At 41.1% G+C, this 28000-nt stretch overlaps 6 protein-coding genes across 8 annotated transcripts; 2 read left to right on the top strand and 4 right to left on the bottom strand.

The window, feature by feature from the left end:
• Positions 1 to 639: 639 nt before the first annotated feature.
• Positions 640 to 5357, bottom strand: LOC146529545 (uncharacterized). Its single transcript, XM_085201754.1, has 6 exons — positions 4577 to 5357; positions 3249 to 3761; positions 3016 to 3170; positions 2692 to 2801; positions 1393 to 1535; positions 640 to 949 (listed from the first exon to the last, which is right to left on the bottom strand). The coding sequence occupies exons 1-6, from the start codon at positions 4694 to 4696 to the stop codon at positions 695 to 697; spliced, it is 1296 nt and encodes a 431-aa protein (XP_085057880.1). The 5' UTR covers positions 4697 to 5357; the 3' UTR covers positions 640 to 694.
• A 107-nt stretch (positions 5358 to 5464) lies between these two features.
• Positions 5465 to 13737, bottom strand: LOC146529544 (uncharacterized). The gene is made up of 12 exons (XM_085201753.1): positions 13413 to 13737; positions 13115 to 13340; positions 11014 to 11212; positions 10428 to 10584; positions 9543 to 10274; positions 9278 to 9463; positions 8820 to 8964; positions 8099 to 8228; positions 7310 to 7634; positions 6452 to 6592; positions 5832 to 5998; positions 5465 to 5656 (listed from the first exon to the last, which is right to left on the bottom strand). The coding sequence occupies exons 1-12, from the start codon at positions 13474 to 13476 to the stop codon at positions 5498 to 5500; spliced, it is 2631 nt and encodes an 876-aa protein (XP_085057879.1). The 5' UTR covers positions 13477 to 13737; the 3' UTR covers positions 5465 to 5497.
• Positions 13738 to 14376: 639 nt separating this feature from the next.
• Positions 14377 to 20082, top strand: Mocs1 (Molybdenum cofactor synthesis 1). Of its 2 annotated transcripts, XM_085202448.1 has the most exons (6): positions 14377 to 14579; positions 14905 to 14998; positions 15079 to 15190; positions 15297 to 15464; positions 15967 to 16659; positions 16953 to 20082. In XM_085202448.1, the coding sequence occupies exons 4-6, from the start codon at positions 15308 to 15310 to the stop codon at positions 17600 to 17602; spliced, it is 1500 nt and encodes a 499-aa protein (XP_085058574.1). In that variant the 5' UTR covers positions 14377 to 14579; positions 14905 to 14998; positions 15079 to 15190; positions 15297 to 15307; the 3' UTR covers positions 17603 to 20082. The 2 variants fall into 2 exon arrangements, with proteins under 2 accessions (XP_085058574.1, XP_085058573.1); XM_085202447.1 differs by having other exon boundaries at positions 14383 to 14998.
• Pfdn2 (prefoldin 2) lies at positions 19807 to 20899 on the bottom strand. Its single transcript, XM_085202453.1, has 4 exons — positions 20742 to 20899; positions 20499 to 20665; positions 20237 to 20378; positions 19807 to 20163 (listed from the first exon to the last, which is right to left on the bottom strand). Exons 2-4 carry the CDS (start codon positions 20633 to 20635, stop codon positions 20011 to 20013), a joined length of 432 nt encoding a protein of 143 aa, XP_085058579.1. The 5' UTR covers positions 20636 to 20665; positions 20742 to 20899; the 3' UTR covers positions 19807 to 20010.
• A 515-nt stretch (positions 20900 to 21414) lies between these two features.
• Positions 21415 to 26292, top strand: Sec3 (exocyst complex component Sec3). 2 transcript variants are annotated; one of them, XM_085202445.1, is made up of 3 exons: positions 21415 to 21850; positions 22870 to 23910; positions 24180 to 26292. In XM_085202445.1, exons 1-3 carry the CDS (start codon positions 21677 to 21679, stop codon positions 25212 to 25214), a joined length of 2250 nt encoding a protein of 749 aa, XP_085058571.1. In that variant the 5' UTR covers positions 21415 to 21676; the 3' UTR covers positions 25215 to 26292. The 2 variants fall into 2 exon arrangements, with proteins under 2 accessions (XP_085058571.1, XP_085058572.1); XM_085202446.1 differs by having other exon boundaries at positions 21709 to 21850; positions 22838 to 23910.
• On the bottom strand, positions 26028 to 27632 carry LOC146529540 (uncharacterized). The gene is made up of 3 exons (XM_085202452.1): positions 27449 to 27632; positions 26477 to 26637; positions 26028 to 26150 (listed from the first exon to the last, which is right to left on the bottom strand). Exons 1-3 carry the CDS (start codon positions 27492 to 27494, stop codon positions 26094 to 26096), a joined length of 264 nt encoding a protein of 87 aa, XP_085058578.1. The 5' UTR covers positions 27495 to 27632; the 3' UTR covers positions 26028 to 26093.
• Between the last annotated feature and the right edge of the window lie 368 nt (positions 27633 to 28000).

Here is a 28000-nt window from a genome sequence, read left to right as displayed (position 1 = left end):
TATCTGTATGGCTGACACCATAATCAAAGCAGGTGTACCACAAGAGAGTGTATTGGGCCCGGTTCTTTACTTACTAGGTATACATAATATTCTATTACATTATGATATTCCTCGATTGGAAAATCGTTGATCATAGCTATAAAATGTATTTAAAGTGATTTTCGACAAAGTAATATCTGATATGACTACATTGTAACATTGTAACACATGGCAAATTTTCTAATGATACTATGATATTGGCGGTTGGTAAAACTCATATAGAAGCAGTCAAAAAAGTTTAAGGAGCCATCAACAAAGTACACAAATGGAAACATTTGAAAAATTAAATTAAATTATACAAAATCGATTAAAACAGATTGATTTTTAATTAAATGAATTAAAATCTATTAAATCAGATCAAATAAAACAGATTGATTATCATCCCGTAATAACGACCAATAATCCCATACGAAAATACAGCAAAGTACTTGGGTATATCGCTGGATGCTATGCTTTGTTTTGCCGTAATGGAAATAATTCATTAAATAAATTGTATCCGCTAAATTTATCGAAAGTGAATGAAGTTTATCATAAATCTGGCCACTATTATATCTGGAGAAACATTATATTTCGTCTTAGAAAGTGAGAAGAAGAATACAGTTTAATTTATAGAACACTTTTAATATTAATATCAAATTAAAATATAATGTCTATATTAATACAAAAATAGAAGCTTGCATATCAGTGTCGTGGCTGCGATACGGGACGCCGAGGAGGGGTGTGCGGTGTCGCGCAGTGGCAGCGCGGGCGCAGGCGAGCGCGTGGCGCGGTGCGTGGTGGGCGTGGGCGCGGGGGCGGGGGCGGTGGCGGTGGGCTGGGGGCCGGGGGGCTCGTCCGCGCCGTACTCCGCCGCGTTGTCGCCGTACTCGCCTGCCTTCAAGCCCACGCGGGTCGTTCGAGACGGGCTCACCTGGACGGCGCGTTTGCATAATGTTTACGCAATGGCACCATGCAAACACTGTCTTATATACACGTTGTCATAATGACAATGCGTTAGGCATACTAAATTAAATTACTTTATTAATCATATCAACCTGAAAACATGTAATAACATCAATTATTAATGTTCCATGCCACCGTGGCACACTGTACTGTACAAACGTCATTACTCGAGGATTTCGACCACTCGCTGGAGATGATTACGTTTGAAATTAGATAAATTCAACTCCCCAAATTGTGAATTGGGTTTCCATCACTTTTCTTTTCTGGACCCACAAAATCGAGTATTAAATAATTTGATACTCTCCTCGTGTATTCTGAGAGATAAGGTATTTGAAGTATGAAGGTAAAAAAGGAAGAAATTAAATATTTAAAGTTTATAACATTTTATACACAACAAACTCCCCGTCTTACTTTAAAATCAGCACGATTTGGTTCAAATTCCATTTCGGAGCGGAAGGTCTTAGTCATCCCGGTTCCGCCCCCGTCGGATAGCGACAGCGACTGAGGAGGGAAGCGGCCGTAGTTCGCGACGCGTGCAGTGCTGGTAGTAATGTCTGTCAGACAATGTAAAAAATAATTTCAATTTCTGAAAGTCAAATTTATAAAAGATTCATCATCATCATCATCATCAACAGCCATATTTTGTCCACTGCTGGACATAGGCCTTCCCCAAATCTCGCCAAGACACTCGATCCTCAGCTTAAAAAAGAAAGATAAAAAGAGATAAAGGGAGTTTATAAAAGATTTATAAAATTATAGAATTATAAAATTCTAAATACCGAATTAGTACCACTGTGATATAGTTGGCATGCATCATGTGAAGTATGAGTCAATTTCTTTTTAAAATATTGTTATTTTTACTTTAGTCGGAGGGAAAAGATGTGTTATGCATACCATATATCTTCCAGGTCTCCTTGGGCCTCCCACAACAGCCTTTTGGATCTCTTGCATTCTTTTCGCTAATACTTTAGCATAAACTTTACTACCCAAGCTAATCCAACTAATACCTCTATGGCTTGCGCAGTCTATCTGTGAGCCTTTGCCTTTATAAAAAGGCACGATGACTGCACCTCACCAATCGTCTGGGATCTCTCCTGATTTACTTTACCCTTTATAGAGCTCCCCAGCCCCCAGCATAAATTGTGCAAAAACCAGAACAAGTCCAAGACGCGTGGCCCACCATATTTAATCATCTCGGCAGTAACACCATCTGCTCCCGCTGCCTTACCACCTTTCAGACTTCGTATTGTACTCTCAACTTTTTTAATACTGATTTTGCCATCGGCTATATCAAGACTCAGCGTTTCGTTGTTATTTGAGACTGAGGTGTCATCACATTCATACATCTCCTTCAGCCTATTCCGGCAAAATGTACCGATGTTCTGTTAAAATTTCACCGTCTTTGGAAAACACCCCTTTCATTCTACAGTTATTCTCCTATACTCATTTATTCTCTTGTCACCATACTGACCGAGCACTCCCTCGTAACTGCTTCGCGCAGTTGCGACCCATCCGCCGGAATCACCACATATTATTATTTTTTCATTCTCTCTAACACTACCTAGAACATCCCTAACACTTTCCCAAAACTCCTCGAGTTCGCCTAATGGAGCTGAGATCAGATCTCTGCTGTGGCACAACTTGCAGCAAGTCCAGAGTAAGTAAGTACAGAATAATAATAGAAGTAATTATTTACTTCCATATACTTACATAAAGTGTTATAAGATGACACATTAAGTTCAGAACTGAACAGGGTAATCGGTGAATCGGAATCATCCTGCAGCAGACGTCGTTCGGTACAGACTTGAGCACACGGACCCCTGAGGCGAACACACGTGTTTTTTTATTAAGAAATACAACTTCTTTTTCACAGCCTTTTTTAAAATTGGCGTTTATATATTCAGTCTTGTACAAATGGACACCATGGACATATTTCTAAGGTTACTTAAATAAACTAAGGTGAGGACTTAACTGAGAGTGTAGTAGTAGTTAGTAGTGTAATATATTTTTTTAAACAAGTAATGCGCTAGTAACCGTCCACAGAGGCCGGGCGTAAATGCACAATGCAGGAAACGACGCCAGCGAGAGACACGCTGCACCGCGAACACGTCGGCGCAGCCTCCGCCAGGCGGCGAGCTCAGCGCACCGCACAACCGCCCCTCGCAGACCACGCCGGCGCCTACATCGCGCTGCATACATACACACACACATGTAAACAATCAGCATCGATACACTTAATAGACACATATGTGATAAATCAACCAGACCTCGCAGAGCTCGTCCCCCTCGAAGCACAGCGGGCGTGGCTGCGTGGCGGCCCAGTGGGGGACGCGCGCGGCACAGCGCCCAGGCGGGGCGGGCGCCACGAGCGCCACCAGGAAGCGGGTGCGGCGCGCGGTGCCGGGCAGCGAGCGCTGCACGTAGCACTCGGCGACGTTGCAGGCGTCGGGGGCGCCGGGGCGCTGGGGTGCGTCGGCGGCGACGATGGGGAGCGCGCGGGCGGCGGCGCCGAACTGATCCTCTAGCTCGACGAGGGCGAAGTCAAGCGCGGGGTCGGTGGGGTCGCGGCCGTCGCCGGCCAGCACGAGGCGCGCTACTCGGCGCGTGGCGGCGGCCAGCAGCGCGGGCGGCGCGGGCAGCGGCGCGGCGGGCAGCAATGCGGCCAGTGCCCACAGCGGTGCGCCGGAAACGCCGCGCGCGCACCCCGCCGTCGTCACGGCCATGCGCTCCGAGATCAGGGACGCGGAGCACTGCCGCTCGTTCTCGTGCTCCAATATTACCTTTATTTTGTAGATACATAATTAAATTTAAAGTTGTACTAAATTATTATATTAATTAAATTAAAATAAATTTAATTAAATTAAAATAAATTTAATTGAATTAAAATAAATTTAATTAAATTAAAATAAATTTAATTAAATTAAAATAATAATTTAGTAGAACTTTAAAAAACCAAATACTGTATGTATTAAAATTAAATGGGAACTACATAAATCTTGAAATAAGAACACGACATAAGTTCATATACAGGGTGGAAGAGGCTGCGCTTCTTTTACTGAAACTGCATATAGGGTAAAATATTTCAAACCCAGAATTAAAAAAAATAATCAAGGTACCTCAATGGTTTGGACGTAGGATTTTTTTTACATTTCACGATTTTTATCCATACCTGTATTTCGTGTCACGCACACATACGTATGCGACGTTGCCGCTTTGACAGGTAAGTGTGTGCGTGCCTATATTATACTTTACAAATGGCGTTTTATTTTAAAACGATAATTTTATTATTTATTTTGTTTGAAAAAAAAACTTCTTCATTTTTGAGAATTATTTTTTTTCCGAATTATATTAGGCTTTTATAGAGTAGTTAAAACTGTGGTTTCATTTAAAGTGGCGCAGACAATTCCACCCTGTATAAAGAAGCTCCATAACGAGGTCTCCTTGAAGCTTCGTTCTTCAGAGCTACACAAATTCCTTCTACTAGGTCTGTTCAATTTCAAATAAGTAAAACTACTTATGTAAAAATAAGTTTTCTTTATACATTGCGAGCACAAAATTGTGTTAATAATATTTTCGATGGCAAATTTTCACTCACCACATACGCGCCAGGCTCTACGTCCACGTCGTCGTCCTCAGTGGCGGGGGCCGAACCGCGCGCCGCCGGCAGCACCGCCAGCGCCGCCAGCATCGCTAGTACCGAGAACGTCTCGCACATGCCTCGCAGTTAACAACTGCTTTGTTCACTATTCTTTATTCTCCGCTTTAACCGTGACAGCACAAATTGTACATGAAGTGTTCTCTTCTGTCGCTGATTGACATCTGTCTTGGTTTTATATAAGTTTTTATTATAGAAGACTATGAACATTAAAACTAACCTGGTACAGGATCTGGCAACTTTGTAAGTACGATCCAATATTATTAAAAATATATATTTATACCTACCTGCACAAAATAGAAGTTAACTGTGGAATATTAATTATTACTAGTTGTTAACATTTCATCACAAATCGGTTATATTACTTCCGTTTAGGTAAGCATTCTTAATCGTTGCAAATTATATTTAAGTATTTACCGCCACATTATATCGTCATACTGAATATTGATAAATGGCTATTATTTGAGTATGCGTATCCATGAATCTAACATTGGATGAGTTACACTAAGATACCAACACGTGATCAATATCCGGTATCACTAATTATAATACTTTACTTTTGTAGGGTATATTTTTGTTGTTTTTCTTCATTCTTATTCTGCTAAGCTTAAAAGTTAAGTTAAAAGGACAAAATTCTCATTATTCAGAGTTCCGTGTCTCAAAGGGCAAAAAACGTAACACTTATAGGATCACTTTGTTGTCTGTCCGTCTGTCCGTTTGTCAAGATCATTTATGTTGACATTGCGTGGATGTATCGTGTAGCTACATATTTATTTTTTACTAGAACTGTAAGATTCATTCGTCGATGTAACAAGAAAAACACTAATGTGGATTATAAATAGAACTTTTATTTTTAATATATTATTGTACATCAGTTCCACGTTCCAAGGAAGTGGTGGTAGTGGTAGTAGGTGTGAGCTCGTCGGGCAGAGCGTGCAGGCGCAGCGCGCGCTCTAGCAGCGCGTCGGCCAGCGCGCCCGCCTCGCCGCCGCACCACGCCGCGCCGCGCACGTACAGCCACTGTGGCATTATTGGATACTATTACTTGGATTGTCAACACTATTTAAAACATATTAATATTCTCAAAAGTACATATGGATGTCATTCTCAGCCTTTATGAGCTCCATAATGATTATTAGACTACAAAGTAATTGCTAAAAACGAAGGTATATAAAGTAAATAATCGTAGTAGTACTTTGTCCCCGGGCGCGCGGTCGAGTGCGTGGTAGAGCGCTGCGGGCAGACGCGGGACGGGCGCGCGTGCCTCCGCCTCCAGCCGCGCCGCCCAAAGCGCGCCGCCGCCCGCACCGCCCCCTGCGCCGCCCGTCACCCGCCGCGCCACACGCACCAGCGCCTCCGCCTCTGCCATCACACAATAAATGTTGTTACATAGGTGCCTAAAGAATTAGACACATCTACGTGTCTAATCTACATCTCGTGAAATGGTTACTCAGCTAATTGTAGACATTAAAAGTTCCCTCAAAATATTATCTTTGTGTAACAACCGACAATGAACTGTCAGATCGTCGCACGACACACACTGTGATTTTTGTTAGTAAGGGCTTGTGAAGTCAAAAATGTACAGAAGCAAATCACAAATAATACACCAATTGAAAGAAAAACTTTAAAGGGATATTATCAGTATCACACCATATGTTTATGTATTACGAAAACTTCAATGAACACTTTACTCACTGCCACTGGACTTGGGTTGTCATATTCAATCAATATTTTATACATAAATTGGTAAATATTACTAAATAACTGTAATAAAACTGGAATAATATATAATATATAAAAACTATTATATATAACCAGTGGGTGCGAAGTCAGTCTTAATGGCACGCAGCAGCGGCGGCAGCAGCGTGGCCAGCGCCGCCGTGTGCCCACGCGGCGTAAGCACCGCCCTCGTGCCACCCACGCCGCCCAGCGCCCACAGCGGCGCGCCCGCACTCGCTGCAACACACACACGCATTATATCATTAAACAGGTAACCTTTACCGTTAGCTTAACCGTTAACTTGTGTTAATCTTTTTATCTGTCAAAATAATAACAAAAACCTATGCTATAATAACAACAAAAAATTATCGATTTTTTATTGTTATTATATTCAAAGCGTATCGGAGGACTTGAAATCTGTGCATATTATTTACATTCCGAGCGCTTTAACCGCTAATCTCACGTTGTTATGAAACTATGTAGAAATCGTCCAATTTGAAACATGCAAAAATACGAATTTTCATATACAACAAAACAGTACGTGCCTAGTGACGATACTTTTTGTGCTATATGAGAACTAACTGTACAAGTTATACAAAAAAATATTAATCGTTAAGATGTATTTTACATAGTACACGAGAAATTATTATTCCTCGACTATAATTTAATTTATTCTCCATTATAATTAATTTTATTATACATATAGGATAGGTTTTTAACCTTCTTGATTTAGGTTTATTTATAAATTAAAATAAGTTTTAACACTCTATTTTGATATGCACTTTTCTTCAAAAAATTCACTTTTATTGACAGCACAACATGTTTATATATTACAATATTCATACCCTCGGCGGCACTACAGCTGCACCCAAAAATATTAATTTCAGATTGTTTATATTCTTCTATTTAAATAATTTATTTTGAACATAATTTCAGCTGTAATTAATGGCCAACCTAGCGCTAGATACGCATTGTCCGGAAACAGGTGCGAGAAGGCGCGCGCCCAGCACGCCGCGCGCGGCACTTCCGCGCACAGCGCCTCGGCGCTCTCCTCGTAGTAGCGCGCCGCGCGCCGCCCGCCCACCGCCGCGAGCCCCGCGCCCGCCTGCGCCGCCCGCAGGAGCGCCGCGCGGCGCCCCGCACCCGCCAGCAATGCGCGCGCCCGCGCCCACTCGCCCGCGCCTGGTAATAGCGCCGCCGTCACGTCACCCGCGACGCTCGAGCCCGAGTCGTCCTCTGTCTCGAACTCCGCCTCGATGCTACCACAACGCTCTTCACACTGATATGGGGACAAAAACACTTATATCATCATCGTAATATGACAAAGACAATTTTGACTACGTATATATATTTATATATTCAAAAGGAAACCTAAAAATGTCACTGACACTTCGTTTCCAAGGTACTGCCCCAATTTTGACAATATGCGTTGAGGAGCAGAATTGAACGTCATACCATACCATATCGGCGTAGGAATCAAACGCACAACCACCAGGATCACAATCAGATGCTACTGCGCTGTACCACGACGCTCGCTTTATTGTAATATCAATAAATAAGGTATAATATCAATTATTGAGTATATTCTATCGCAGTACAACAAAATAAACCTCACTTAGGGTGATCATTATAGCCAAAATTGTTATCGTTTTATCGCTCTAGCGCATAAAGCGGACAGAACCTAACGCAATAATATTTTGTTCCCTCTAACATATGCGGAATCAAAAAATATATATAACATACCATATCAAGTGCTACACGGAGATCATCTTGCGAAGGTGGATGTAATTCAGTAGGAATTGCGCGGTTGAGCACGGCACAGACTAACGCGCATTTACTAGCGTCTGCGTCAGAACTCACTTCACATAATATCCTAAAACAAGTTAGACACATTTTTTATCAATAAAATCATCCACCATCCAAAAATTTAAGTCCCAATTAAAACAACATCTACTTGCATCATTAGACACTTGATCTATATTCATATAGTGGTTAACTTTTAAATTTATGGTAAACGTAATTTGCCTCCATTTTAAACAACCGTTAGGACGTCTGGCGGGGGTAAAGGTCCACGTAAAGGATCTGGCAATAATAAAAATACATTTTTTACATTATTCTAAATAAGAGCGTTTCTATTTTAACGTAGGTGAGCGTGGATCTTATGTACCTTTAGTTGGGGCTACCTTTGAAAGGGCCCCACTTTCAAGGCGGTACAAACGCATACCGTCTTAACCACCTCCTCAATCACCTTTGCTAAAACGACGTTGGTCTGGGAGTCCTGGGATCTTAGGCTATTATTTTAACCTGGTACAGTCGGGTCGAAGAGTCATGGCCGCCCTGAAGTTAGCTGTAGATGGTTGCGCAGATTAGATTATATTTTTCCAGCAAGTGAACAAAGCACAAAAGTTCAAAAACTACTTCAGGCCCTGGCACAACTCCACGACTGTAGTATCAGACCCCAAACCTGGTTATATAAAGCGCGTAATGTTGCGGACAGTAGCCGTCGGAGAGTGAGGCGCGCAACGCCGCCAGCGCCACGTGCTGCGCGCGCGCCGCGCCCGATGACGCCGCTTCCACGCGCGCGAACTCCGCGAACGGCAGCGGAGAGTCTGGAAGGAGGCACGTTGAGAAAATGAGTGACGAACGAAAAATGAAAATTATCTACAAAGTAAGAGTGAGTGGCAAAAGAAGCAGGGAGAGACCTCTTTCGATCATCGAGAATACAATATGGATATTACCAAAGGCAGGACTTCTGGGAAAGCAAGTACATAGAGGTTGATAAAAATAGAAGAGACAAAAAGGATATTCACAGATTGTAGCGTTTACCGTTCTGTTGTCTCTGGCTGCCCTAGACCTACCCGCTAGGAATTAAATATGAAATCAAGAATAAAGATATATGTACTGTAGTACGCGTTGACGTACTTGTAGTGTTATATCGTCGCAATAACGAGCGCGCCTCACTGCGTAGGCGCGCCGCCTCGTCGCCCGGCGCCAGCGCCAGTAGCGCACGCAGCCAGCGCAGCCGCCAGCACAGCAGCGCCGTCAGCCACGCGCCGCGCGCGCCCGACATACACGCGTCCCATACCCCGTTCACCCAGCTTAGGAAACCTGTATCAAATCGTATATCGTTAGATATGTTGGAAATATGAAAGAAATTTATAATATAAAGATAAAAGAAAAATGTTACCGCTATCGTCAGTGAAATAGTGCGGCGGGTCGAGCAGCAGCGCAAGCACACGTCGCGCCAGCGCGGGGTCCGCGGCGGCGGTGGCGGGGTGCGCGGAGGGAAGAATGGACGCCGCCTCCAGCAGCGGGAGCAGCGCCTCCGCCGCCCCCGCGCCTGCTCCACCCCCCACCGCCCGCACCAGCCAATGCGTGCCCGGCAGCGCCGGCACCTGCGCCAGCGCCAGCATGCGCACTGATAGCGCCGGCAACTGGTCGTCGGTGACGGGCGGCAACAGCTCCGCCACGTCATGCGGCAGTGGCGTGCGCTGCGGGTCTGCGTCAGGCACGCTTATGCCGTGCCAGTGGGCCGCAGCGCGCAGGCGCTCCACACGCACCCACACGGCACTGAGCGGGAGGCCGCTGGCGAGGGCAGCATCCTCGGCGGCGCGTAGGCGGAGCTCGGCGCGCTCGACGAGTGCAGGCGCAGGCGGCGCGAGGGCGGCGGGCGCGTAGTTCATGGCGACCAGCAGGTGCAACAGCAACGCGAGTCGTTCCCAGTGGCCGGCGGAGCGCAGCGCAGCGGCGGCGGCGTACAGGAGGCGCGCGGGGGCGGCGGCGGCGAGCGGGGCAGCACGCGTGTCTCGCAGTGCGGCGCCGGCAGCGGCCGTCACCTGGGCCGCGTCTCCATCAGGCGCGGTCGGCAACATTTGTAGCAACTCCTCCCATAGCTCCGTTCGTATTATTGCGCATTTTTCTGTTTCGATTAAATTAATGCTTAGTTTAAAAAAAACTATTTTCAATTATGTAAAACATTGATCGTATTATTTTCTTCAATTTCTCATAATTATAAAAAAAAATGTCATAAATATGAACTAATACTATTAAGAAGACTATAAGCTAGAATAACCTTTTGCGAGCATGTCGCGCAGGCGCTCCAGCGCGCGCTGTGGCGGCAAGGCAACGCGCAGGGCGGCGAGGCGGCGGGCGCGTAGGTGAGGGACGGAACTGCGCGCGCACGCCTCGTCCGAGGCCTGCAGTGCCGCCTCTGCACCGCACCACTCCTCCTGCAATATGCGCAGTAAACATTATATTATGTTAAACCTTCAGTGATCATCAGAAAATTCACATTTTACACTTATATACTTCCAATGTTAATGTTTATTTTACATGCTGCTCATAAAGGGGCGCCAAATAGTCCGCAAAACTATTTAAACATATGCGCTTTTAAAAGTATTTTGCCCCGGGCATGAATTAAGCTCGCTACGCCCCTGTCTTCTTCCTCCTGGCATTAATCCCAGCTATTGCCAGGGTCTCCCTCCTACTCAGCCTACTCCACTTTGCACGGTCTTTTGCGTTGCGTTTAAGTTCGCTACGCCACTGTGTCCCTGTATATATACATATATTTCTTTTTTTTTATTATTTGTAAAAAAAATTGTAAAGACACACATACAATTTTTACACAAACAAAACCTATACTTCATATTTCTTTTCACCTGAAAATCAATGTACTGCTCCCATAGCATGACATCTTGTGGCGAGTGAGCTATGAGCGCGCGCAGGGCTGCGGAGCGCGCGGCGACGGCGGGCGCGGTGGGCTCGTCGCACACGCGCCGGCTGTAGTAGCGCCGCTTGCGGCTCTCCCGTGCTGACGAGTACTGACTCTGCAGACTCTCTCTGCCTGAGCACTTGTATCTATGGGTAAATATTTTTTTTAATTATGTTAATACTGTTCTCCACATACAGCAGTATAGGCAGAAGCAACATAGTGTTAAGACAATCCATTTCATGCACTGCCTAATTTTCAAGGCACTACTCTTGGGATCCAGAATTCAGTGCAATTGTCTTGTTGTAAAGAAATGAAAATAATGTCTTTCCCTGTGTCGAAATTAAATTCACAACTGTGTTTGTAATTAGAGATTGTGCTGCTGACTTACTAGGTTAATATTATTATGTTTATTCATTGTTGCCTATATTTTACAACCACCTAAATATAAGTCTTGGAATGATTAATATAGATATATAATTTGGTTTTAATTATATTATTATTAGAAAATGAAAGTAATGTAGATCAGTAAATTAACAATTGTTTAGTTCATGTCAGCAAAGCCATGAGCGGTTTGGTAATAATATATGAATGTGTGAATATATTTTGAGAAATGTTATCTATTTAAGCTATTTTTATTTTTAGTAATTATTTACTTGAAAAATAAAATATGGTTGGAAAACAAATATACAATCTTTAATACAAGGAATAAGAACTTATTCCACCTTTATACATGTTTATATGTATATGTTTACTTCCATATAAACTCTAACATATTCAGTAGAAACCAATAGTAATTAAAAACATCGTCTTTGTCAATTTGTATAAAAAGCTGCTTAAATAAAAAAAAGATTATATATTCTACTTGGTTTTAATGAACTCCATGTAATATATAAAACATTAAGATCTTTTTAAATTAACATATATACATGAAAGGAATAATAACCTCAGAATTACATAAAGATAAAATGAAAAGTACAAATATTTTAATTGCCAATTAAATGAAATGAAAAGTGCAAAAAAAGGTAATTAATTAAATTATATATATATTAATTAAATATATCAAAACGTAACTTAAAACCGATATGTTAAGGAAAACATAACGTATCGATATATGTTTTTAGAAAACCGTTTTTACAGAAACTTAAAACTCAACATAGCTGTGATCTAAACAAAAACGTAATAACGCAAAACTTCTGAAACGTCAAACGATCGACGTTTTATATCGAAACTAACTTCCTCTCTTTCTAAGTAATGTATTCCGAGCGGGCATAAATGAGATAAGGCGAATATCTAATAAATTGATATTCGTTACCTCTCTTTCTATCGGTATATTCTTCACGGGTGTAAAAGAAATGAAGCGAATATCCGATAGCTAACTAACTAGCAGATTCATGTTTTGGCGGTTTTCTTAGTTAGTTACTATTTGTTCGTTATGAAATCGAACTTCTAAATAAATGAATAAGGTAGAAAATTGGATTTAAAATATGATTTTGTATTTAAACATTATTTCAATTTAATTACTAAATATTGTTTTTTTAACTTATGTTTATAGTTTATAAAGCATTTTTATGTAATACTAATTAAATATATTTATTATTATATTATAATTTTATACTTATGATTACGCTTATTGACAAGTCGAAAAAAAAAACGATATCTGAAAACCGTTTTTAATATCAATACGAAAACCATATATCGGTTTCATAACCGTTAGCGGAAAAAAACGATAACGCCCATCTCTATTCCACAGGCATGTGATGTCCACAGATATCATCATAGTAAATACCAATTATAAATTAAACATTTTTTTAATGTATTTGTATATATATTATGTTATAGCCTAGTTTTAACTGTATCTTTTTAAACATAGGATGACCTAATCTAGTTCTTACCATACACACTTTGTGTCTCTATACAGTGTCATTGGCAAAGTGTTTTTGCCCTTAGATGGCATGTTTGAAACTTCATCATTAAAAACTGTTACTGATTCTGTGATTGTATTTGTTTGTGTATATTTAAATGTATATAATTTGAAAATGATAACTTACTGAGGTCTTCCAGGGTAATACAATGTTGATACTCGAAGATTTCCATAATCAAGTTTGCAATCAATGTAGAAATCCTCATTGGTTATGTCTCGACTGTATGAAACTTTTGTAGAAGAAGCGTCAATATAGTTATGTGGTTTATCATCTTCTGAGTTCTCGTCACTAACAAGCAATTGCAACTCTGTTGGTGCATCTGGGTAACTATCTGATTCTTTTAAATCTAAAACTGTACAAAAACAAATAACACACAAAATAATATTTTTTTTTATTTTTTGCATATAAAGGATATAATTATTACCAGAATCATCAATATAATCATTATTCTTGTCGGATATTAAAGAATACGCAGGAAAAAGCGCCATTAATTATTTATTTCTTGCTTTAAGAAGTATATTTTTCTTTGCTTCACATAAGCTATAGTTTATTTGTGAATGTTAACGCCAAACAATTAAGATATTTTTATGTTTAATTTTGTTTCGAAAAATATGTTAACATAATAATAGTAAGTAGGTATTTAGTGTTCTAATAATTAATGTTTTCTAAATTTTTAATAATAAAAATAAGCAAACTCAAACATTATTTGACAGCTCACAGCTGACATTTCATGCCCAAGTCATAATCATCATAAGCAATCTATATTCTGTAAGGCTAGCCAAACACACACAATATTGTTGTCAATACCATATTGGCAATAATATTGTTCAATATATGGCTCCGCATACTACATAATATTATTGACAATATTTCGTCGTTGAATCTGACGCAGTCGCTAAGTAACTTAATTAGTGTGCGGATGTATTTAATCTAAAATGTATAGGTCATTGCTTTAGTTATTGCATTTCGCTTACTTACAAGAAACAGACAATAATTTTTTTTATCAAAGACTGATTGAGAAAAAAACTAAGTTTAAGCATTTTAATATTATTAAAGAAATACAACTAACAGAGGTCATTTGTGAACAGGGACACTAAATGTGGCTGTAAATGCGACAGGTTATGAGTTCGGTTTCGCTCGAGGAAATAGAATATTTAATATTTTCATTTCTTCGCTCTAGAGTCGAGGTAATGCGCACCGTTGAGTTCCGCTACTCAATACGCAATGTCTCCAGAATTCGGTGAAAAATGGGGCAAAGGTATTGTTTCCAACGAACCGCTGCTTACTATCTAAAAAACGTAATTCTACACATCTTTATTGACGTTTCCCAAACATTGATATTTTTAATATGTCACTATAATTCTAAAGGTACGATATATATATAGTCTGTAACTCACAGTTTCCTTCAGTTTCAACCAGTGAGTAAATGTTCTGTGGTTTCAACTTACAAGTCAAATGTCAACTACTTTACAACGTAAACATAAATGACAAACGAAAGTAAAGTAACATATACTGTAACAACATACGTACATAACTAATAATTACATATTTTTAAAATTAAATTTTAGTATATATACCATAACTGTTTGTGGTAGGTGCTGTTCCTTATATGTTTGCATAAAATATGCAGTTAAGTGTACAAATATTTAAATTTAATCCGTAATCGTCGTTTTTTTAAGTGCTTAAACAACATTTGAAATATTCCAATATTTTTTAAATTTTCAAAACAGAATACATCAACTTTTAAATAAATACAGATCTATCTAATTATTTGTACGTGACGTCTTTCATTTATATTTTGCAAGACGGATTTAAAACAGTGTAACTTTTGCCGGCGATTCACTTAACAAGTGAATTCGTTCAACTAATTTTCTTATACCAACGTATTAATTGAGAAGAAACATGATGGCTTGCAGTAAATTAAAGTTATTACGCATAGCAACGAATGGTTACTGGGGAAGATTTGCTTATAATATAGTTATAAGCAGAAAGAGACAAACATATACTGATGTAAGTAAATAATGTATTGTTTGTTCAGTTTGATCTTACTAAATTCAAGGAGATTTTCAAGGTATATTTTTTTTTTATAGGCGGAGTCGAATCCACCAAAAAGTGACAGTAAAGAGCCTCCACTAGTAGACTTATATGGTCGGAGACACAACTACTTGCGCATATCATTGACTGAGCGCTGTAACTTAAGATGTGAGTTAAATTATACATTATAGCTATTACTTATAATATTAATCAGTTGACAGTAACCATCATAATTGAAAGTTTGGAATTAAAAATAGGATATATTATATTTTAGGTCAGTACTGCATGCCAGCGGAGGGTGTGACACTGAGTCCCCGATCGGCGCTGCTGACACGCGCGGAGCTACTACGCCTAACGCGCGTTTTCGCGGCACTCGGCGTCGACAAGCTGCGCCTAACAGGTGGTGAGCCCACTGTGCGCGCTGACCTGGTTGATATAGTGCGTAAGTATATTGATTACTGTTATAATACTCTCTTTTGTACTTTTCTATAAAGAAATAAATTACAGTTATATAATAACCTTGGTTAACCCTGCTACAAAATAAGTACATCAATCTCAAAGACACTCTGACCTGGACCTCAATCTTAAGGACATATTTTTAAGGCAGCATTAGTAGAATGATTTTGAATTTGGTATCAGTAGGGAGAAGGCACAATAGTATGAACCAAGAATCATTAAACCTACACTTGAATCCTCAGTCCTAGATACTCCTTCAAGCCTGCCATCCACACATTAAATAAATTCTAAATAGTTTCTTCTCTATATTAAAAATACAGTCCTTTTAATGATCAATCATTAATGTCACTATTCCTCAATTATCATTAATATTACTTGAACTTTTAATATTATCAATGAACTTTGTCCTAAGCACTGGCATCTAAATAGTTTGCTCATTGACCTATTTAATTAGAGACACAAATGATTTTATGATATGTATGTGTCAGAGGAGCTCAGCAGTGTGCCAGGCGTGCGCACGGTGGGCATGACAAGTAACGGCGTGGCGCTGACGCGGCGACTGCCCGCGCTGCGCCGCGCCGGCCTGTCCGCACTCAACGTGTCGCTGGACTCCATGCGCCCCGACCGCTTCGAGCGCCTGTCCCGCCGTTCCGCTGCCGCACTGGCGCACGTGCGCGCCGCCATCGACACAGCGCTGCACCTTGACCTCGCCGCCGTCAAGGTCAACACCGTGCTCATGCGCGGCTTCAACGATGACGAGGTGCTTGACTTCGTAGAGCTCACTCGTCACCGTCGCCTCGACGTGCGGTTCATAGAGTTCATGCCCTTCTCCGGCAACCGCTGGGACGACACGCGCATGGTGCCGGAGCGCGAGGTGCTGGCCACGTTGAGCGCCGCCTACCCAGGGATGGAACGCGCAGCGCCCGACGCCGCCTGCGACACGGCGGCGCTGTGGCGCGCGCCAGGCCACGCCGGCCGCGTGGGGTTCATCTCCTCCATGTCCAAGCCGTTCTGCGCGACGTGCAGCCGTCTGCGCCTCACGGCCGACGGGAACCTCAAAGTGTGCCTATTCGGCGCCGCCGAGACCAGTCTGCGCGACGCAATGCGCGCGGGCGCCGACGACGACCATCTCGCGATGCACGTGCGCGCCGCGCTGAGACGCAAGCTGCCACAACATGCAGGTATGGAAAACACACATTCACACTTCATTTGCGTTATTCATTGATAAAAATTTTTACTATTAAATTAAATTTATACCAATCTTGTAGATTCATTATCCACATGTATTTTTAATTGGGGTCATAATATACTTCACTGAATATCACTAATACGATGAGATCGCCGAAGGGCGCGGAGGGGATGATGACGCTTAGGCTAATATTTTGTAGGCATGCAGAATCTCGCCCGCTTGAAGAACCGGCCGATGATTCTCATAGGCGGCTAGGTGTCGTCGCTATACTGCACCCCGTTACAGCGCGCGCTCCACGCGCCGCCCTGCGAGTCTCCGCACGAGCCTACTGCACGCTCACACACCTGGACGCGGCAGGGCGTGCGCGCATGGTGGACGTAGCGGGCAAGGCGGTGACGGCGCGCGCCGCCGAGGCCGAATGCTTCCTGCAGGTGAGCGCGCGCCTGCTGCGGCTGTTGCGAGACGCGCGCGTGCCCAAGGGGGACGCGCTCACCGTGGCGGAGGTGGCGGGCGCTCTCGCCGCTAAACGCACCGCAGACCTCATCCCGCTGTGCCACCCCCTGCCGCTGGAACTGGCGCGCGTGCGCGTCACGCTGCCCGCGGAGGACAGCGAGGAGGCGCGCGTGCGTGTGTGGTGCGAGGCGCGCGCGACCGGTCGCACTGGCGTGGAGATGGAGGCGCTGACGGGGTGCGCGGTAGCGGCGCTGGCGCTGTACGACATGTGCAAGGCGGTCGACAAACACATGCGCATCACCGACCTGCGCGTCGTGCACAAGGAGGGTGGCAGTACCCCCTGGCCCCCGCCGGCGGAGGGCGAGAAGGCGGACGACGCGCACGAGAGGGCGGCGGACGAGAAACCCCGAGTGCGCGCGCATGACACGTCGCCGCTACCTGCGGGGGAGGCGTACGCGCCCACTAACGTCGCTCATTTCTAGTCATCGACGACTAATATATACATAATATGTATGTACTGCTTATTAATTAGTTTTCATTTAGTTATTACAAAGTATACTTTTTATACTAATAATTGGATAGAATTTTACGGCAGTTAAAATATTTTTATAATCCTTATTTTCTTAAGAATATAAAGATAACAAAATACAGGAATTTTTCGAAAATAATAAAAGAAGAAAAATATGGTGCTAAACTGCAATAACCTGTAGTATGCTGATAGTAATTACTTTATTCAAAATACTATCATTAAATGAATGTTGCAAAGTTTTTTGATAGATAAAAATGCTAATATTTTTTTATCCTAAGAACACTTAAATAAAAGAAAGTACATTTCAGTCTTAAGAATGAATGAAGAGTACAAATACTTTTTTTGTATTTAATAGTATATTAGTAACATTTATGCCATTAAATTTATTCTCATATGAACTAGCAGTTTTTCCTTATAATAGATTGTGCTATATTACATTTAAATATTAAGTAAACAATTGCGATAAAATATGTTTAATATTTTTTTGTGAAACTTTTTTCATTTCATTTTTTTGTGATAAATTCTTCCTAAGATTGGGGATTGATCCACACTCTAGTTAGTGTTTTTTAAACAATAAACCCCTATGGGTTCATTGTTTAAAAAACTTCACTGATGCTGACTTAACTGGCTGCACTTCATGTCTTTACTGTCATCTCATTACATTCTGACACAGACATTTTTAAAGAATATTTTATTGAAATGAGATCAGATTTAATACACATCAATTGTATTTATAGTTATTGAAATATTTTTAACATTTCTAATGTGTTACTCCACACTTAGAAAAGAAAAAAAAATTTAGAAAACATAAAAATTTGATTTCCAGTCACTCTGACTTCATTGCTAAGAATTATCTTCTGGCAAAAATGAATGCTATTTGTTAAATATATTTAACATTTTTAAAGTGTTATGCTACACTTTCCTTAAAAAAAATTGTTATGTACATAAAAATATTATTTACTTTGTGTTAGTGGAAAGTTTTTGAGAAGGTAATTTTGGTATACTTTAGTAAAGAATTAAATAAAACTTCATATTGACTGACAAACAAGGACGGACGTGTGATTAGAACCTGCACATGTAACAATTAACTATGGAATGAAAATATTGGAAGCACTTTGTAAAGAATGGCCCTAAAGTGTGAATTGAGCCTTGTAGTACACCTATCCCCCGATTTACACGGTACTTTTTTTACACGTTTTCGATTTTACACGGTTTTCCAAATATATTTCTTTGGTTTTTATCGCACTCTACTAAATGATTTAATTTTCCATATTCGTAAATTACAAGTGAGTGCATAATTTAGATTATTACAAATTAACGGCTGTGATTAAAGTAAAAGTTAGAGGGAAAAATGCGAGAAATTTTTGGAGAATGGCAGTTTACCAAATAGGTTTAATTAAAATAAAAAAATTAAAATATTTTAATTTGAATAAAAATTAATTATTAAACTTTTGTTAAACAGTCTAGTTATGGTGAATTAAAACAACTGGTTGTCGGTGTACACCTAACAATAACAAAATTATGCATTTTCTGCAAGCTTTTCGATTTACACGGGTTTGACTTGAAAATTTTTTATTTTCGATTTACACGTTTTTCTCAGGAACGTATCTACCGTGTAAATCGGGGGATAAGTGTATTGTGTTAAGATTGTAATGCTCTATAATTTCTTTGCTACTGCATGGTAACTTAATAAAACACCTACGTATATATATATATATCCGTTGTGGTGCAGCGGCACAAAGGTGTGACTGTAACGCGACAGTTGTGGGTTCGATCCCTACTCGAGAAAATGAAATATCTATTTACGTTTATATTTTCATTTCTTCGCTCTGGTGTCGAGGCAAAGTGCGGCATTGAATTCTGCCTCTCAACACGCAATGCATGGATTTGGCAGAAAGTGGGGGAGTATAAAACTAGGTTCCCTCTGCCTACACTGCTGTGTGCGGGATACAGCATGAAGCTGAACTACCTAAATAACTGCTATTGCAGTGCTATTTTTATATTTTACATTTTATAGGTAAGCGCTTGTATTGCATGTTTGCAAAAAATCATATTTTATACAAATGTTATGTAACATTGTAACACAGATAAACAATGTTTTTGATATTTTTTTATATGTATTGTTTATATTTTATAATATTATTAATAAATAAATGGTTTAAAATACAAAAAGATCTTTAATGTACATATATTACCTTAAAATACATGCTTTTGTTAAATAAATGTTATTCAGCTAAGCAAAAGTAATCAAATAAATGAAATCAACTTTTTTAGTTCTCAGTTCTCAGTTTAACTCAAAAATTTCAGGAAACTTAACAACTATATATAATGGAGAGGTATTCTATAAGCTCTATGTTGTGGTCAGCCGCTAGCAACAAGGACATTAGTTTTGTTGGGTGCATTATCTTGAGGAGCTTCATTGGTATTCTCTGCACTTCGCTGAACTTTGATATCGTGTTTTTCAATGTACTCATTAATTTCTTGACCTTTCTTAGCCAATTGTTCTTGTAAAGCCTAAAAATTTTGTATATTATTTATACTTATGATAATAGTATCAGGATTATTTTATTAAAAAATATTTTCCTACCTGTAATGCTTGTGGTAGCAGTTTTGTATTAATTTCTAATTCCGGTAGTACTTCAACTACAGTGCGCTCCACTACGACCCCACCTACCATGCGAAAACATTTGCGTGACGGCTCAACTGCTTTTAATGTTTCAATTACTATCCTAAAAATAATAGTCTATTTACATTGTTGTAATAACAGATAGAGACGGTATTTGTTTATAAAATAATTGTGTGTTTATCTAATATTTGTCATAATAAAGGATCTTTCATCAAGAACTCACTTGTGCTCGTTCAAGTCCATTTCAAGTTCCGAAATTTTGTTAGCTAGTTGCCTCTGCTCACTTCGCAAGTTTTGAAATCCCGCGAATATCTCTTCATTTGATTTAGCTTTTCCGCCTTTATTCGTGGATTTAGACATCTTAACTTTGGTTTATTTCTATTTCGAATTCTGTTGAGGTTATATATTATTGATGAAAAAATAATTTAAAACTATATAATAACAACAAAGTATAAATTTCAATTACTATAATTAAGATTTGATGGTGATTTAGTGGTTCCAAGCTTCAATTAAATGATAAAACCAATTTTATGCTACCATTTGGTAATGATTGTCCTATGATTGAAATGAAATGAAAGCTTAAAATAGTCAAACTCAAACTCAAATGTCATTGTTAAATGATAGTTGATGCCAATGACATTTGATAGTTTGACATTTTTACGAATCTGTTCCTATATAAATATGTTATTTTTAACCAAAAAATACGTTTTTTTGAAACTAGTGTGTAAAGGTGAAAATTCGTTGTAAGATAAAAACTTGGACATTAATAATGCATGTTTATTGAAATGGCATTTATGAACTACCTCTATTCATTTAAAAATTAATTAATTCGCTAAAATGGGTGTACCTTTTGCATTAAGACACATTTTCTTTTAATCTGGTGCAATTCCTGTGATAAATTCAAAGGATCGCTGGATTCAAAAGGCGCAGGACCGTGTGGAGTGGCGGGCATTAGGGAAGGCCTATGTCCAGCAGTGGACTTTAAAAGGCTGATAGATGGATGGATGAAGTACATAATTCAGTAGTTTAAGCGAACGAAGCCGCGAGCGGATCGTTAGTATAAAATATTTAGTTTCATTTGTCACCATTCCAAACTCTTTTTTGCCAAGCTATAAGTCCTCCGACGGTGTGGTCTCTTGAGTCCTGATTACTTGTCAATGTCAAGTGTCAGCTGATATGTTAAACAGTCATTGTTATTTCACAAATGCCAAAATGGCATGAAGTTATAAATTAGAATTGTTGTGGTATTCATATATTACATTAAGCATTTTATTTATATTATACCATAAATATATTTAATAAAAACTATAGTTGCCAAATAAGTAATAAAAAATCACACTAAAGTGTTTTTAGTACTTATTATGTGAATTGAGTTTTAAGTAGGCGTATCGATGTATTAAAATGAAGTTAGACGAAGGAATGGGACTGGACAATGTAATTAGTGCTGAGTTATTAAACGCAAGCGGTCGCCAACAGCGACTCAGCATCGACGGCAATTCGCTTACGCTGTCTGAGGGCACCGCGCGGCTGCGGTGCTGGCCGCTACACGTTGTACGGATAAAAACTGATTTACCAGTATGTTACCTTATATATTACAATTTCGTTACTTGTAGCGTAATAATCAAGACGTTATAACATTAGAATTTTGTTTAGTAATCGCATATTATGCATAGGTAGTAGTGGTATGTGTATGTATAGTATGCAGTAGGTACTTGAAAATGTTAATTTTTATGATATTAATCCACCTCCCTCCCTCATTTGGAACCTCGTGTTAAGAGACTCTTTTCCCTACTTTCTGCCAAATTCTGGAGGCATTGCAGTGAAACTCAACACCACGCATTGCCTCTACTGTAGAGCAAAGAAATGGAAATATACATTTAAATAAATTTTTCATTCCTTCAGGTGGGGATCGAACCCACAACCAGTCACGTTTACAGTAACTTTTTTGCCCCTATAACACAACTGGCCTAATTTTATAATATTTTATTCAAAGAAATATGAATATTTTAAATAGATTTGGTAATCTGTAGTTATAGCTACGTATAGTAGTATAGTCCCACATTATAAGTCTGTTAGAGACAGAAACACTCAAATCTCAATCGACATCATTATTAGACAGTCCTCGTCCACTGCTGGATTTGTTTGTTTTAAATTGTTTTTTTATAGTAAAATACTAGGAATATACTATGTAGCTTTTGTATATGTATGTTTTCAACTGTAATATATCATTTAAGATAATCAATATCGAAAAGTTGTCATATAGGTAAACTCAACAGGTGTTCCTACTTTAGGAAATGAAATATTTAATATTTTAATTTTCTTGTTCTGCTAATGCGGCAAACGGCAGCGCGGCGTTGTGTATCTACACCCAACTTGCAAAGCCTCCAGAAGCCGGTAATGCAAAGTATAAAAATCAAAAAATATATTTATATGACTTTCCATTATGTTTCGTTGTATGTATCTATTAATTCTGAATAGTCTATAACATATTAGTCAAGAAGGAAAGAAACAAATAGTATGAGAAAATTCCAAAATATTATTTTAGAATTTATTCTTTTACAGTAAGGTGTAATGCATTAATTATCACTTAATAGGGTGGTAGTGTAAGTGTCGAAGCAGGAGGAGAAACATTGACGTGGACATGTAGCGACGAGAAAGCGTGCGTCGCACTGGCGCAGATGTCACAGGCCAGCGCCGCGCCTGCTGGCCCGCCCTCCGATGCTGCGCTCGCCGCGCTCCTTGAAGACGCCGAGCCCGACGACGCCGACGCCGAGCGCCGCGTACGCCGTCTAGGCGAGCGCCTCGCGCGTCTCGATGCTCTCAACGTGGGCGGCATGCTGGCCGCGGCTACCGAGGGCGGCGGCGCCCGACTTGCCGCGCGCCTTGAGGCAGGCGGGGAGGCCGGCGCTGCCCTCACCGCACGTCTCGGCCGTCTCGAGGCGCTCACCCGCGCCGCTCCAGCCGCCCTGCACGCACGCTCGGGCGCTGCGCGTGCTGACGCCGCCGCCAGGGCGCTGCTCGCCGAGCTCACTGAAATATACGCGTGGCTGGACGCTCCCGAGCTTCGTGACCTGGACTCGCTGGCCGAGGTCTCGCTCGCTAGCGTGGAGGGGCGCGCGCGGGCGCTGGCGGCGGCGGAGGCGCTGCGCGCGGCTCTGAGCGGGGAGCGAGTGGCGAGCGCAGCACGATTGCGACTGGGTGCGGTGCGAGAGCGTCTGCGCCGGTTGGCGCGCGCCCGGGATGCGTTAGCGGCAGCGCTGGCGCGACACCTCAACAACGCGCTGATCCATCTGGGCAACGAGGCGGGCGTGGGGACGGCGACGGCGGAGACGGAGGCGAGCGGCGCGCGGCGTCACCACGCTGAGCTGCTACCGTACGCGCCGTTTATGCGGTGGCTGCGCGAGATGGACTCCCGCGCGTGGTGGGGGCTGTGGCGCGTGTACGTGGGCACATGGGCGCGTGCGTACGAACGCGAGGTGCGAATGGCGTGCGAGGCGGCGCGCACGACGCTGGCGGCGGCGGCGCCAGAGCGCGCGGACGAGGTGCTGGATGAGGTGCTTACGCTCGTCGAGACCATGTGCAACGCCGAGCAGGACTTTTGCACACAATTCTTCAATTTGGAAGCTGATACGAAGGTACTGTATACTGTATTTGTATATTGAAAAAAAAGACCTTAATTAAATACATTTTACAGAGGATTTAAATTATTTGTATTTTATAATAACAGTAATTTTAATATTTTAATTGTATAGGAAAAATAATAAAAATGTATAATTGAAATATAGATTGAGGTCATGAGATCTTTCGTTATGATCAGGGAACTTTCAAACTGATTTATTTGTATAAAAGTTTTGTTTCTATGTTCCTTTAGAACATTACTTATGTATGACATTTCCTGGGGCAGGGCGACAGTGACGGCGACGGGTCCCGCAGCGAGGGTGAGCGCTCGTCCCCGCGTCGTGCCCCTCCCGCAGCGCGCCGCCTCCTCGCGGACTTGTTTCCCGCGCTCGAGGCCGAGCTCGTCGCGCTCGTGGCGCACATCGAGCGGAGCGACCCCTACGGTGCCATGCGCGCACTCGCCTGCGTGGGCCGCCGCGTGCTCGGCGAGAGCGGCGAGACGGGCGAAGGCAGCGCGGGTGAGGCGAGGTGGGCGCGCGCCGCTCTCGCGGCAGTGGCCGTGGCGGCCAAGCGTGGCGCCGACCGCGCCGTGGCCGACCGGCTGGCGGCGCTGCCCGAGGCGGTGCGTGCGGCGGCGCGGCGCCCCAAGTGCGGCGTGCTGAGCTTCATCCCGGAGCTGGAGGAGATGGCTGCGGAGTGCGAGCGCATATTCGCGCGCGGGCGCCGCGCCGACCTGGAGCGCTGGTACGGCGCGCTGGCGAGCGGCATGCTGCGCGCGGTGGCGGCGGCTGAGCACCCGCGCACGCCGCGCGCCGTTGTGCAGCTGGAGAATTACCACCGGCTGCACGCCGCTGTGAGCGCGCTGCGCGTGCCGGCGCTGGAGGCTCAGCGGCGCGAGGCGCGCGCTAGGTACGCGGAGGCACTGCGCCAGTACGTGACGACGTACTTCGGGCGGCCGCTAGAGCGGCTGGCGCAGTTCTTCGAGGGCGTGGCGGAGGCGGTGGCGGCAGGCGTGCGCGAGGACGAGGTGTGCTACCGCGCGGCATTCAGCAAGCACGAGCTGCGGCGCGTGCTGGCGCTGTACCCGGCGGGCGAAGTGCGGCGCGCGCTGCACCGGCTGTACCGCACCGTGGACAAGCACGTGAGCGCGGAGGGCGGGCTGCTGCAAGTGGTGTGGCGCGCCATGCAGGAGGAGTTCATTGCGCAACATGTGGCGCTACAGGCGCGCATCGCGGCCTGTTACCCGGGCGCGGGGCTGGCGCTGCCGCTCACCACGCAGGACATCCTTGACGCCTTCAGCGACATCGCGCAGGAACACTGATTTCAACTTCAGGTAGAAGACGAAGATTAGTGTTTAGCTAGCGAGGCACGTAATATTTCTGTTATGGATCAAGTAATAAATTGGTAATGTTTTTAATTTTCGGTCATTAGGTATAATAAAATTATAAAGATGGCAATGTAATAATAACTATTGAAATAAATAAATTATCCGAGCATTATTTTATAATGGTTATAATTAGGAACCAGATTATATGTATACAGACAAATATGCACGAAAACTCTAAGACTGCAACTTTTAATGGTAACTTTTAGGAACAAATTATTTAAATGTTTTAGTTTAAGTTTAAATTTTAAATCAAATTTATGATTTCAAAATCAAGTTGCTATAGTTTGTAATCTTTGTTGTAAAATAAATAGATGTTAGAACCCAAATCAATGGTTTTTAAAGTTTTGCCAGCTGCTGCTGCAACAGCTTAACTAATCAATCGATACATACTGTAAACTAACTATTTTAGTAAAATAACCGAAACTTCGGTCTAAACGTACCTGTTTTAAGGACAATATCTATACAGAGTGTATTTGTTATCATCACTTTAAATGGTATCTATTCTAACTATTCTATAAAATATTTATATGTGTATTATAATTTATTTAGTTCAATAAAGCTAGTGCAATAAATGTAATACCTACGATCCATGACATTTCTAAGCTTAAATTTTAGACACTGACCTTCACAGGTTTCAATAAGTAAGAATTAACCTTAAGATATTTGTTGCTTAAATTTAACTTGTAAAATTAGACTAATTACAACAAAAAAGTGTATAAATTTTCTACTTGAAATAAAACATTCACATAGTTTTTCAAACTATATTTAAATAAACTAAATATTAATTCACAATATTAAGCAGGTACTCCAAATTTAATCCAGAGACTTTGGTGGGGAGTAGTTCAAGTAAATGAGTCCGGTAGATTTACCCTGAAACAAAGAACCATTAAAATTAATGACTAGAAAATTACACTACTAAGATTGTAAAGAAAATAATATTATTCAATCTTGTATATTGTATGTATTATAAAGGATTTATATGAAATACAATTATCTTTATGTATGTGAGGAATGTAGTAGTCTGATTGTAAACTGAATAGTTGTGGGTTTGAGTCTCACCCAAGGGAATAAGTGTGACAAGAGTTCTGCTATTTGAACAAGTTAAGTCTCAAAAATTGGGCAATGCATACGGAGCAGAGCATCTTAACACTAGGTTCCTTTAAATATCCAGCTAAATGTGGGATAAAAAAACTTACAATGACGATTGTCCCAGCGGCAAAAGCAATGCCGAACAAAAGGATAGAGTTGTATCGTCGTTGGTTGGCATCATACTGTGCCTGCCAGGAACCTTTTGGCACGGGCAGCTCATCCATGCTTGGGGGTTTGAAGTGGCCATGCTCGCCGTGGTAGCGCCTTGCTGCACATGATTGTGATGATTCATATTAAGTATAATTATACTAGTTAATAATTTGGATAATGTCAAATTAATTATGAACAATTATAGTGTTTTATTTTATCAGAGTTAAATTAATTTATAATCTAAAAATAAAGAATTAGGAATAAAGGATAAGGAACTATTGTAGATCAGTAGTACAAGGGGTGCAACTGTAACGCGACGGTTGTGGGTTCGATCCCCACTCGAGGAAGTGATATATTTATTTACGTTTATATTTCCATTTCTTCACTCTGGTGTCGAGGCAAAGCGCGGCAATATACACGCGAGTTCTGCCACTCAACACGCAATGCCTCCAGAATTTGGCAGAAATTGGGGAATGGAGTGTCTTAATACTAGGTTCCCTCTGCCTACCCTGCTGTGTTCCGGATACAGCGTTTAAGTTGATTTTAATTTTTAAATAAGGAATTATTGTTATTAAGTGTAATGTTAAGCATAGATATTTCATTACGTCAAACATATTTAACAAAGTTTTCATTTGATGTAATGTAAAGATAAAAATAAAATAAAATTATATATGTTTAAAAATAAGTCAAGCGTCATGATATGAGGAAAATGTTAATCCAATAGAGATAAATACAAAGTTTTTAGGTTATTTTTGCTTGTTATGTAACAACAAATAAAGAATGAGAAACGTAATTTCTTTTCATGAAGACATTGTATTATGAATAAAAAATTTTTTAATAATTACCTTGATAATATATAAACAAATAAGATATAGTTATGTGAGTTTAACGTAACAAATATATATTAGTAGAATAAAGAAAAATCTTACCAAATTGCTGCATAACACGGGAGATGACGGGTCGTGATGCTAACATCTTGAATTTATCGTAATAGGCTCCGAAAAAAAAGATACGAGCTCTGAAATTTGTTTGTAAGTCGCCTGCAAAGTGTAGGACTTGAAATAAGAACCAGACACCAGTCAAAAAATCAATGTTATCTGTTCCTTTTACATAGTGTGCACAGAGTAAAAACTTTTTAACCATACTAGATTTTATTCTATCCATCAATTATAAAATCAGCACATTAAATTCCCAAAAAATTAAGCCCATATTTGAATAAAATAAATATATATTTGTAGTCGCTGCTGCGTAGTGCTCGTATTATTATCTTTAAATGTAATTTTTATATTTTGACGTAAGTAAATAGCAAAGCTTCCGAACAGAGAAAGCTATTATTTTAACGTAGGAGTTATGCTGAAATAAGAGTAATATTTATTCTTAAATATTCTGTACTTTCGAATGTTATTGGTGTTTAAAAATAAACGTGATAGTTAACTAAATATTTTGGCATTTGTAACTTAATATTTGGCGATAACAATATA

Source organism: Heliconius melpomene, chromosome 18, assembly GCF_056956725.1.
Source record: "Heliconius melpomene rosina isolate 202511_hmr_F chromosome 18, ASM5695672v1, whole genome shotgun sequence".
In the NCBI taxonomy this organism is placed as follows: Eukaryota; Metazoa; Arthropoda; class Insecta; order Lepidoptera; family Nymphalidae; genus Heliconius; species Heliconius melpomene.
The sequence above is the reverse complement of the archived record's forward strand: the minus strand, read 5'-3'. Positions and strand labels throughout refer to the sequence as shown.